The 12,848-nt window shown below is 40.8% G+C and overlaps 2 protein-coding genes across 4 annotated transcripts; both read right to left on the bottom strand.

Moving 5' to 3' along the window:
• Positions 1-967: 967 nt before the first annotated feature.
• On the bottom strand, positions 968-7,519 carry LOC105212653 (mitochondrial 2-oxodicarboxylate carrier). Its single transcript, XM_011184770.3, has 3 exons — positions 7,010-7,519; positions 1,820-2,002; positions 968-1,737 (listed from the first exon to the last, which is right to left on the bottom strand). Exons 1-3 carry the CDS (start codon positions 7,250-7,252, stop codon positions 1,165-1,167), a joined length of 999 nt encoding a protein of 332 aa, XP_011183072.1. The 5' UTR covers positions 7,253-7,519; the 3' UTR covers positions 968-1,164.
• A 1,273-nt stretch (positions 7,520-8,792) lies between these two features.
• LOC105212654 (eukaryotic translation initiation factor 3 subunit C) lies at positions 8,793-12,643 on the bottom strand. Of its 3 annotated transcripts, none has more exons than XM_011184771.3 (4): positions 12,490-12,643; positions 12,080-12,205; positions 10,069-12,020; positions 8,793-10,004 (listed from the first exon to the last, which is right to left on the bottom strand). In XM_011184771.3, the coding sequence occupies exons 2-4, from the start codon at positions 12,170-12,172 to the stop codon at positions 9,275-9,277; spliced, it is 2,775 nt and encodes a 924-aa protein (XP_011183073.1). In that variant the 5' UTR covers positions 12,173-12,205; positions 12,490-12,643; the 3' UTR covers positions 8,793-9,274. The 3 variants fall into 3 exon arrangements, with proteins under 3 accessions (XP_011183073.1, XP_028896319.1, XP_011183074.1); XM_029040486.2 differs by having other exon boundaries at positions 12,080-12,198; positions 12,490-12,580; XM_011184772.3 differs by having other exon boundaries at positions 12,394-12,548.
• Between the last annotated feature and the right edge of the window lie 205 nt (positions 12,644-12,848).

Raw genomic sequence — 12,848 nt, 5'->3', positions numbered from 1 at the left:
ATCTGGGGACTAAAGTCAAGACAAATCTTCTTTGTGCTTAAGACCATTATAAGACGAGCATATAATCCTCAATTTAGGGACTTATAGTTGGTTCAGAGGTTCGATTAGGTCAAACTTGTCTACAGAAGAGCTGAAGGAGAAGACTTTGACCTCGCTTGCTTGTACATTTGACTAGATGTTAGTATCGGATAGAAGTAATGCGGTTCCGAAGCCTCGAAGTGCGAACTTCTTGAGAGGAGATACCAATCAAAGGATTATTCATTCCTTCATAACTCACAAACCCTTCCACCGATATTGGTCTTAAAAACGCTGAAAGTTTCAGTACGCAAGCAATGTGACTCCATCAGCCAGACTTAGATGTAGATAGCACAGGTCTTGTACCCTAGGTACTAACAAAAGCGCGCAAAAGCAATGTTTTGCAGCAACCTCCAAGCTGCAATATGTACAACAAAACTAATTCAATAATTAGAAGCTGCGAATTTTTGCACAATCATAAATGCGCGAAGTAATCGATAATTACACCTAAGACACTCATAGCTCGCTGTACAGCTGAAGCGATTTTGCAATGCATTAAATTTAATGTACACCAATTTAACAGCAACAAAAATAACAACAGGCATCACTGGCTAAGTGATCTGGTTAGTTATCCGTCATCGAGCCTGCAGTGTGTCTTAAGCGCAGCCGAAAGATCTCCAGCCAACCGAAATAACCCACCTTGGGTCCGCCTCTTTGGCACTGCGAGCCAACGGACCAGTTTTGAATTTTATTACCCGGTTGTAAGGTTTAGCACAAAGCAACAACAAAGCGCTGAAGACAGTTAAGATATTAGACATGTTTTCTGTAGAAGCAGTGCGCGAAAATTTCAACGTTTTGTTAATTATACAAAATGTGCTCCAAATTCGCCACAGACGTCATAAAAGTTGTGCAGAAAAAACGGCAATTGGCCAATTAAATTCATTCATAAAAATTACAAAAAATAAAAATTTGACTTTTTATTAAATTTCCCTTTTTTGGGAATATTATAACAATAAAATTTAAACAATTTATCAGTTAATCAGTATAGTACAAAATCTATGTATGTATGACTGTGTGTGTACGTACTGCTTTCGGGCAGTAAACGGGCAATTTTACAAATACTCATTGCGACCAGGCCGGTTCGGCTGCTTACGAGAACTTGTGTTGCAGAAATTCGTAGGCATACTCGAAGACCAACAACATTATGGCACCGCCCGGACCCAGACGCATCACCTTCGGCACGAGTCCCTTGTAGAGCGCACGGAAACCCTCCTCGCGGTACACAATGCCAATAGAGCGGAAGGTGCCCTTATATTTGACCACACCCGCTTGTGGTTGTGGTCCCTGTATGCGCGACTTCGCCACATCGAACGGTATATTGATGAAGCAGGCCAGCGTGCCGGATGTGAAACCGATCAATACCTTGCGTATGAACTCCTGTGTGCTGTCCTCAAAGGCGGGCACGTAATTCTTCACACTGTGATAGAAGCCAAAGTAGACCATGTTGAAGGTGCCGTTGCGACCCATAGTCGCGGTGACACCTTTGTTGAGTCCCTGGAAACCCAGTCCATTGGTTTTGACTATGCGTTTCGCTACGGACCAAGTGCTTTCGGCTTCCTTCATTTTCGTGCGATCCGCCTGTTGTGCCACTTTGACCACCTCGAAAGGATTGACGGCAATGGCTTCGATGAGACCGGCAGTCAGACCGGCCAGCGAGAATGTCTGTTATGTGGAAAGAAAAGATAAAAACCTCAGTAAAAGCAGACTACTGATAAAATGGAGTGTTTCATAAGTTCACACTTACCAGTGGTGTGGGTGCTGGTGCGCCAAACAGAAATAGCGGTTTGGTTTGTTCGAAACAGACGAATTTAATGGCACGTTTGGGTGTCTCTGCTATCACTGGCGGCAGAATACCCTTCCAGAAGGAGAATAAACCCTCTTGGCGATACATTTTGGCGAAGCAATCGAAGACACCATTGTAGTGGCTCTGTAAAAGAAAAAGAGATGAAAAATATAAGTTAAATTATACTAAAATAGAGTCGTATGATATAAAAGAAAATAGAAGGTGACAAAGCCCGGTACCCGGTTGGTCAAATGGATATTTTATCCTCCCTGCATTACCATCTAAACTTTAAAAAATTCAAAGAAACTCTTTAAGTCCCACATCCGGAAAGCACTGCACTTTATAAATTGCCGGAATCTGGAAAATGAGGATCACCCTAATGTACCCATAAAAAATGTTTTCCAACGTATTTAATATGCTCCATTTCGCTTGTTTCGAAGCAGCAAGATCACAGCGGAAATCGAGAGTCACGAGACAGGCCTCTTTAAAATTCTAAAGAATCGCATATATTCACACTCAAACACACATACATATGGACCTACTCTGTAGTATACTTTGGGTGTGTGATGCATTCGAAGCATCATTACTTTCGATTGAAAGCTATTTTTAGGCTATTAACAAGCGACGTTCGAAGAGAACGTCTCATACACCATACATACATACATACAGCGTTGCTTATTCACTTTCAAACAAATCTACATCAGACTTTGTATATTGAATTCTCAGTTGATATTCCCATTTATTTGCAAATTATTTGCTGTTTTTACTTTACACCAGCCTCATTAGCAAATCAAATGCAAAAACGAAATGAAATACAACAACAGCAATTCTACGAGAGACGTCTAATTACATTTACTAATGAGCGCAATGATCATTACACTAACAACATTGTTAAACGGAGACGGCTTCTTATCGCAGTGACACTTTAAGTCTATATAATTTAACCCTCGATTTACTTCGCTGAAATCGGATAGAACGTTGATTCTTAAGCATAAATATAAAACCTCTCTTTTGATCTCTTAAGCTTAGCTTTCTTACACACGAAATGAGTCTAACTTCAATTACACTAGAAACGATTTGAACTCGAGTTCTCAACAGTGTCTTTCTGACATGTCTAACTTCTTTAGATCTGTTTAGACCCTTGATCAAGATGGTTTGACTACACAAGAAATGAAACTACCTTAAATTACACTAGAAACGATTTGATCTCGAGTCACTTGACCTCAACGGAATCTTTCTGGCATATCTAACTTCTTATTATGAGATGAGACCCTTGATCAAGATGGTTCAGGCAGAAGAAATCCGAATTACTTTGGTGTCTACAGCCGACGAGGTGCTTAGAATGATTTATTTCAGTAGTTTTCCCGTGAAGTCTTAAATTGTATGGGTTTATATGAGGTCTTCATTCTAATTAAAAGCTACATTGCTATCGAGCTTGATCTTGAAGCGGGTTTTGAGCCATTAACCCCAAAAATTATTATGTGTTCGAACCGGTTAGGTTACTTAAGAGATTTCAGAAACGTTTTTAGAGCACAGTGTTGTAACTGAAGAGATTTCTGAAAGCTGAAAGCTCAAGTTATGGTAACTAGTAATCTCCCTCGTGAGATTCTTATGGATTTTCGATTTTCTAGATCAACAATATTTATATATTGTTATTGTAATAAGTGTTTATTTCGACAAAATTATTCAATTTGGCTCACAAAATGGTTTTTGAAATCTAATCAGAGTATTCCAACACCCATATAGCAATTTTCCAGATTTAGAACCTGCTTTGCTCTACTGCTTCTTATCTCCGCATTATTTAGTGTATAATTTCGAGTATATTTATTTTGTTTTTTGTTTATTAACACGTACACACGCCAAATATTAAGCAGCCAGTGGTTGTGATCACTGGAGGTACGCAGCGTTAAAAGGGGGGAGGGACCAAGTGTGGGGTAGCAAATTGACGAAATCTTATTTAGCAATAAAAAAGCATTACCGAGCATATAATTTTGTGTGTGTTTTTATTATTATTGCCATTATGCATGTAGATTATTTTTAGCATTTTTATGAAGTGTTTTCGACTGCGTACAACCGAGTCTGTGTCTGTGTGTAGGGGCCCGCTAAAGCATTTGTTCAAGTGTCAGACATGCGAAAGCCCATTAAGCTGATAACGCGATAACGTCAACCTTTTTGTCAACTATCTGCGTGTCTGTGTCTCTGTGTGTGTGTGTGTGTAGTTGTGTGTTTGTAAATAAATATATTTTTTTAATAAACATTTCTGAAGTGTATTCGGGGGGAATAAGCACTAGAATGCATGATTAAATAATTTTGGAGTGGAATTTGTGCGATCAAAAATCAAAACAAAAATATTAAATAATATTATTAATAACAAAGTGGCAAAAAATAAAATTAAATTAGTGTGCACGCTAGGGTGCTTAAAATAGGTGTTCAATAAAAAAAAAATATTATCTAAAAATTAAAAAAAAAATTTAAAAAAATATATAAAAATAAATATTTAATTATTTGCTAGCATAATATATTTTTTAATTGTTAAAAATTATAATAATTAAAAGTAATAAAAAACCAATAAAAAATTTAAAAAATAACGAAAAGGAACACCCTAATATTTGTACATACTTCCATCCATTTAAATACATGCATATATATTTTGGTCTCTGGCAACTGCGCGTTTTTTAATAGAAAATTGTCTGCATATTTTCTTAAATAATTTTTTCGTTTATTATTTTTTTGCATATTTCCTTTTTTACTTATTTTACTGATTTCTATTAAATTTTTCAAAATCTTCTTTCACTAATTTGAATGCTTTTGAGCCTGTTATTCATATTTTCAAGCATACCTCCAATTGTTTAGCTAAATGCCTGCTGTTACTGTTGACCTTGGCATGCCCTTTATGCTCAATATTTAGATATGATAGCTTATATGAACTAGCATTGCTATAAAAAAATGTTAAATGGGACCACTGTCGACGCGCTGCAACGTCGGTAATTACCCTAACTAGCGTGTAGTTCAAACAATTTGATCGAATTTGTTAAACTCTACTTAATAATAATATAAATGAATGTGTTTCATGGTTTTGGAAAGGCAAATCAGTAAATCATTTCTACTGATGCTAGTGCGACTGATAGTATTCGGAGTATTTTTTATTGATTTTTCCGGCATTCTGTCAATTCGGAGTTGATTACAACTATGTTTGAACAGGAAATAGGTTTTCCATGTGATAAATATGGTTTTAAGTCATTCAGTTGTAATGAATTTCAAAGCAATCAGCTGTTTTGCTGACGTCACAGTAGCAATAATTGATTGGAAATGGTCAACAGCGAGTTTCTTGTTAAAAATTCGACCACTTTTATGAAAAAAAATATAGAAAAATGTCAATTTGTTTAAAAAATCTTAATCTACGTCCTCTCCAGGAGCTTTGCTAGTATGACGTCACAAAAGATGACTTCTAACTAATTGGCTTTAAATTAGGGAAATTGCATGAGTATGCATTTATGGTTGAAGGGTGTAGAAGGAGTTTAGCTACAACTATAGATTTTCTTTAAAAAATATATTTAAAAAAGAAAGGGACTATTTTATAAGGTTTCTTCGGTTTACGGCTGCATTGAAAAGATGCTAGACCACAAGAGTTTTTATTTTTTGGTATATTAATATTAGTATAATTAATTTTTTTTTTTTATTTTTTATTTAATCTGAATTGATATTCTCAAGAAATACCTCCTGAAATCACTGCTTCTGTTTAACATATGTTATTATCCCGAGAAATTTAACCGTTTTTATCTTTAAATGAGCTTAATTCATGTTTTATTTATAACTCCCATTTGCGCTATACAAACCACAAATAACAATGAGCATAAATCTTTTTATGCGCTCAAAAAAGTATTCGTACGAGGGCAGTTTGATAAAGCCGTGAAAATTTGATACGCTAGATGCAATTTTTAGAGATTTTTTATTTAGATTCGATTTTTTTGTTAGTAGAATCTAGTTAGGTAGACTAAGTATTTTCATCGATGTCATCTAACGGGAGCTCTAGGAAACTATGCTTGGCCCATATGCCGGTCCTACATTATGAGAATTAAAGTGCCAAGTTATCTCAAAGTTCTCTTCATAAGACCCGAGAGTTCTTTATAAGTCTTTCTCGATTTTTGATGATTTTGATTTGATAATCAAATGCATTACATTTCCATAGCTGTCAAAATATTAACATACCTTGCACCAAATATGACAATTAGATATTAACGGTTATTTCTTGACAGCTACAGTGTTGCATTTGATAAGTTAAAAGTGTTAAGCTCAAATAGTCACTGGTTTAAGGAGGTCACCTTGCCAGTAAACCTGTTAGATCACCTTAAATCTCACACTCTTCCAACTAACAACTTCAGTCACCTCTCTGACCCCTTTCACAGCCTCTACTAATACCTTTTCAAATATTCTAAGCATTGTGGACCCAAAGTGTCGCACAGTAATGTGATTTTATTTGTTTTCTACTATATTTTTTGCTTTGTGTACAACAACGAAAACGTGTCACTCTCACCACCTTTACTTAAATCCGCCAGTATTAGGCGACATGCTCTCTTTTGACTTTTCTTTTTTTGCTACGCTTTGCTTTCAATTTCTTTTATTTCTTTTTGTTTTGTGCTTTTTGGGGGGCTTTTCGCGGCTATTGATGATTAAGGACAATGTCAATGTTGAAATTGTTGGACCGCGAAGCAGGAAGCATTGAAGCGAGTGTTGTTGGGGTGGCGAGGTTGAGAGTCATGTGCGAAGATGGGGTGATGTTAATGTGCCTACTGTTGTATGTACTTCATTTTAATATTAAATTTAATATTTCTAAAGAATTTTTCTTCAAAAATAAATTATTTATCTTATCAGCGCTGTTTACAAACGCTGCGCAGAGTAAATTTCAAAACAGAAGTCTCAAGTGCCTCAATTAGCATGGATTTGTAAATATAATACAAGCGCGCACACACATATGAATATATGCTAAACTCACACATACAGAATCGCGCGCGCTCTACTAATCCGTATTCCACGCTGACGCGCTCCGCTAAAAGCGATCCTCACTCACTCACAACACGTACACACGCACAGTTCTATTGCATTTCATCCTCATCATCATCTACGCAATCAGCACGCGCGCACTCTACCCACCTCTCCCAGCGCCTTGGTCGTCGTCTGCAATTGCATACGCGTCTTCACCACATCCAGCGGCTGCATAATGCAGACCTCCACAAAACCGGCCGAGCCGCCGGCCATCACCTGCAGCGCAGCGCGCTTCAGTCCGGACAGCTCTTTCGGCGCGTCCGCCTGTTGGTGTTGTTGTGGGCGCGCCACAAGTACGGCGGGTGTCGGGGGCGCACTTGCTGCCGCCTGCTGCGTGGGCGTTTCGGACATATTTCTTTGTGCGAACTTTCAAAATTTATGCAGTCAAACTCGTCTTCTCACTCGTCACTCAACGCAGAGTTTTGTTTATTTTAGATTTGGAATTTTACACTCTCCAAGTTGTGCGTTGCTTCAGCACTGCTGTGAACCGCGTGCGCACTTTGCAGAATTGCCTTTAACACTTTTCACTCTTAATTTGTCACTTTGTCAGTGAATCTTCGGCGTACACTTGCGGCCGTGTTGAGCTCACCCGTCCAACTGCCGGTGTACGTTGGCGGTTTGGCTGTTGTCAGTGCTGCCTGCTGGCTCGCTGCGAGTGTGTGTGTGCACGCGATGAAGCCGAACAAAACATCATCATTCGGCGAGCGCGTGCAAAGAAAGCGCACACGGAGAATTCCAATATGCGGCCAGCGCTCGAGCAGAATCTTCGCATAAGTTCTAGGTGACGGGGCGCGACAAGCGGTCTAGTACTTTGTGTGTGGCGCTCGAGCGCTGCCGGCATTATGTGTCAATGCAAATTATGCGCATTGCTTCAGATACTTGCGGGTGTTTGAATGTGTGTGTGTGTGCTTTCTCGCCTAACTGTTTGTATGTGTGTGTAGTTTACGAGTAGGTTTTGGAAAAAGTGCGGAATTTGCCGCAGCTGCGCGGTTCATTAATATTCCTCTAAACGCTCAATCATACTCTCTACTTTTGCTTTATAAAGGGTGCTACTATAAGGGCGGACCGTTGTTCATTTGAGGTCGTTAACTAGATTTTGATGATTGTTGTTGTAGCGGTTATATAAACCCAGTTCGGTGGTACCTAGGTAGTTAGGCTAGATATTGTAATCGATGTTATCTAAGGGGAGTTCCAGGAAACTATGGTCTGGCCATAAGCCGGCCCTGCATTATTAGAATTGAGCCGGATTTTATCCTGCCAAGGGTTTCTAAATTTACGTTCTATTCCTGTAGCTGGGTCTCAAGTTATATCTGATTCTTCAACTACCGGGGTCCTCGTGTGTTAGTAGCCTGACTCGAACCCGGTTCCAAAAATGTTAGAGTCTACTTTGAAAGTCGCGCTTTGTCGTCTTCCATAAAACGGGACCTAAAGATAAAATCTGTATTATTCAAATATGAATTTGAATCCACAGTGCATACAAAAATATAAGCCGAAGATGTAGATTTATGTTCGTATACTTTGATTTGCATCATATCATTACTCTTTCTGTCTTTCTCGGCTGAGCTCTCTTTTCAGAGATCTAATACAGAGAAATGTTCTTGGGAGCATTAAATAAACTTGTCATCACTCTCCAGAAAAATCGTAAAACGAAATCAAGAGTGTATATTAGGTCAGCTAATTGTACAACACTGTGAATAAGCTGGACACACCCTCTGAAGCTCGGTTTGACCTTTGACATTGCTGCGAGTGGTTGGGTTCGCTTTGAAGAAAAGTCTTTTACCTTAAAGAAAGTTATTTAGACTTCTTTTTCGAAACTCTACAAAAAGCGATGTCTCCGCTTTGTTGTATTTTCCCCCCTCTATAGCTTATAAATGATTTTCTCGCTTGCAAATAGTGTTGTTGAAAGTTATCTGTATTGTATATTTATGTATCTTAGTCGTTCAATTATTACATTAATTTCAGTAGTATTTTTATTCTTTATGTTAACATTTCAAGCAGTTGAACTTAAGCACTCAAATTCCGCATGTCACCGGCGTGTGAAGAAAGAAACAACGCGTTTTACCTCAAATGCGCGTACGCATTACGTAAAAAAATTGCATATAAAATAATTATAATAGGCAGAGCTAGTGAAATTGTGCTGAGCTCACTCGAACTCGCATTAACTAAAATGGCGCACTCCCGCAACAACTGGCGCAGACATGACGCCCGCACAGTGGGGCGAGAGTGCGCCAGCAGCAGTTTATGCTACCGTTTTCTTTGTTGCTAATTTCTTCGGCCTTCACATTTGTTCGCATCATTCAAGTTTCTTAGAGTGTTTGTTGTGTTTGACTGGTTGCCTGCTTGACGTGTTACGCTGCGGCGCTGGCGTACGCCTTACTCTTCCTCGATGATCTGCTGTTGTTGGACTTGTTGTTCGTGGTGCTGCTGCTGCTGCTGTTGTTGGTGTTGTTGCTTATGATGATGATGCTGATTGCGTTGGTTGCGATTGCGCTGATTGCGATTGTCGCGTCGCTGGCCACCCCAGTTGCCGCCCTGGTTGTTCTGGTTGCGGTTGTAGCCGCGATCGCGGTTGCCCATGTTGCCGCGCTGGAAGAAGTTGCCCTGCTTCATGTCGAACACCTTCTCGTTCACATCGACCAGATTGGTGACCTTGTCCACGAATTGCATGGCGAGCGCTTGTAGGCGCGATGGCTCCGAACGGTGCATAACCACGGTCTCTGTGGGATCGTCTAAGCTGGCCATGAGCTCCTCGTTGATGATCATTTTGCTGATGAGCGAATGCACCTTCTGCACGGGCAGCTCGTACATCTGCGCCAATGAGGGAATGCTCAGCGAGGTGTAGACGTTCGAGTAGGTGAAGAGATAGGTGCGCAGCGACTCTTCTTTGATGAATTTCACCAGCATGTCGCGCACGCGATCGGCCTCGTAGAACAGATCCCAAACCTTGGTGTTCATCTTCTTGTTGACAATGAAATTGGCGCAGGCTTGCCAGTTGCCGCAACGCATGGCCTTAGCAGCAGCGACGACGTGCTCGCGCATCGACTCGGGTGGTCCCACAAGCGATTGGCGCTCGGAAGAACGCAATTGTTGGTAGAAAGTTTTACTGAAAAATGCAAAATTTTCATTAGTGAAATGAGAATGGCTTGAGAACGCTTCTTGGGTCTTACCTGATCATGCGGCGACGCGCATCGAACTCGTGTGCAGCGATGTAGGGAATTTCCAAAAGCATGGCCGACACCAAGTACACACACTCGAGCAACTCCAAATTGATGTGCATGTGGAATGGCATTTGGCGCTGCTTCTCGATCTTCTCCTGCTCGGCGGAGCGCTCATGCTGACGCTGTGGCAGCAAGCCTTGTGCAAGCAACTCTTTTGGCTTTCCAGTCACCATTAAGTCGACCAGGCAATGATGCGCATCCCTGATGTTCTCCTGACGGAAAGCGCACAGGCCCAAATTGGCCATCATGCGATTGTAGAGAATGCGTGTGGAAGGATCCGCAGCATCGATGGTGTCCTGCAAGTGCGACATAAGCACCAAGTCGCGTGCCTGGAACCAGTTGTCGTGCATGGCGTGATGGTAGATGTGCGCCAGAATAGCGCGTGTACGTATACGATCCGTGTCGTCCTTGGAGTAGATGAACTTGCAGAGACGATCCATTACATCAACCGAGGTGACGGTGGTTGACGGCAATTCGCCGCGCTTCTTCTTCAACACATCGGGATCGAACTTGTAGTACAAGTGCTCGATCTTACGCAAATAGACGCGACAGCGCTCATTGTTGTTACCAACGCGCTCAAAGTACTCAAGCACAGACTCGATGATGCGTGTTACGGTGACTTCATCCTTCAAACGTGACACATAATCATTGGTGTGTGGATCGCACTCCTTTAGCAGCTTGGTGAACTCATCATCCAAGCGCTCCACTGCAGCCAGCGAACAACCGCGTATCGCGTATGGCGCAGTTGCGAACTCTTCGTTCTCCTCTTGCACCTCCTCGCTCATGCGTATATCTTCGTTGGCCAGCAGTATTTTCATCATACTTTGCATGACATCCAACAGCTTGCTCCAGTGCTCCAACTTCATGGGTTCAGAGATTTTCTGGTTGTAGTCGAAAATGGCCGAAATGATGCTGAAGTGTATTTTAACAGCCACAGCATTGCCCAACTGATGTTGTTCGGCAATGTCGCGCAACTCAAACAGCATCTCGATTTGCATGCGGCGATCGGTACGTCTTTTGCCGCGCGCTGCCATAATTTCAGACAGTTTCTGCAGCGTTAGTGGCACATCGATTTCGGCGTCCTTATCGAACATCTTGGGCTTCTCAACGGTGTGGGGGAATACGGTCTCCCATTCACCTTCTTCATCGGCATCCTCTTCAATACGCTTGCGACGTTGCTTAGCCTCCTTAGCGCGTTTTTCCTTCTTGCGGTCTTCGCGATCCTCCTTCTCTTCCTTTTCTACATTGGTGCGCTTCAAGAAACGCTCACGCATGGTTTGATATTGATTTTCATCGTCCGATGACTCGGACTCCGACTCCGAATCGGAACCCCAATCAATAGAATCATCGGAGTCATCATCCTGTACAGCGGCTTTAGACGGCGCAGCCGCTTTAGCAGACTTTGCTTCGGCTGGTTGTTTGAAGTCGCGCAAAACATCTTCCGAACCAGCATCGTGCTTATCCTGATCAGAGTCGTATGCCTCCTCTTCTTCGGCGTCACTTTCTTGGTCAGGCGCTTCACGGAAACGAGTCAAATCCTCCTCGAAGTCTTTGATGTACTTGCGCACCTTTTGGCGCAATGTGCCCAGCGACTTTGAATTGTTCTTTGACAAGTTTTTACGCCCTTCACGGTCCTCCCATACTTCGTTAATGAAGTCTTCCAGCTCGGCAAGAACACGAACGTAGAAGCGTGGAGTGACGCCCTTCTCTTCTTTTGTTATAACAGGCAACGCCTTAGTGTAGGCGCGTGTCAGATCTTCAAAGCTTGACAAAATACTCGACATATCCTTAATTTTCTTATGGTTGCGTATGCTCTTGATAATTGCTGTCAGATTTTCATAGCGTTTTTCCTTGGTGGAACGCACAACGCGTTTAACTTCCTCCTCATCATCACTGAATTGCTGTAGAAATAAAATAAAAAATTATAAAGAGCATTGAAATCAAAATTATGTTTACATACGAAGTTGGTCGCTTTGCTGTACGCTTGTACTGGGACCTCCTCATCACTGGACTCGGTCTCAGAGTCAGAACCGGTTGCAAAGAAACGTGACATGTTTGGTTTTTAAAAGTCGTGTATACCTGTTTTCTAAGAAATAAATGCTTATTAATAGGATAATCGTATATTGCAAAAATATCAAACAGGCAAAGTTTGAGGTTAGTTTTGATTGTATGCATTCGCTTTTGGCCAACATGGCGCTGTCATTCTGCCACACCATACACGAAATGCACGACCACTTTTCACAAACACATTTTCGCATAAAGACCTGCACTCACTTTAAAACTTTCAAGGAATTTGATTAGCGCAATCGTTCTTCTAGGCACAAGCACAAATAGAGAATAATTTCCCTCAAATAAGTGTGAAAAACTTACAATTTAAACGGCGAAAAGATTTTCACCGCTGACGAATATAGCTGGTAGCCGTCGGAAAGACATTGCCAGCATTAAATTTATAACTTTTGACGTTTGAAATAGAGTTGCCATGCAATCAAATACCACGAAGCGAGAAAGTATTGAAAATTGAATTGTTTAATTCAAAATTTTATATATAATTAATATAATTAATTGTGAAAAATAACTTCGGAATAGTGATGCTTGCTTTAAATAAAAATTAATCCGAGAAAAGTTATTGACTAATGTAACTTACTTCTCAAATCACTCGTCAAGTTAAAAAATAACTAAACTACTGACGACCGTTTGGGAGTTTTATATGTATATTAGTACCACCTATT

The sequence above is a fragment of the Zeugodacus cucurbitae genome, chromosome 5 (assembly GCF_028554725.1).
Source record: "Zeugodacus cucurbitae isolate PBARC_wt_2022May chromosome 5, idZeuCucr1.2, whole genome shotgun sequence".
Lineage (NCBI taxonomy): Eukaryota > Metazoa > Arthropoda > Insecta > Diptera > Tephritidae > Zeugodacus > Zeugodacus cucurbitae.
This window is presented reverse-complemented; position numbering and strand designations above follow the sequence as displayed.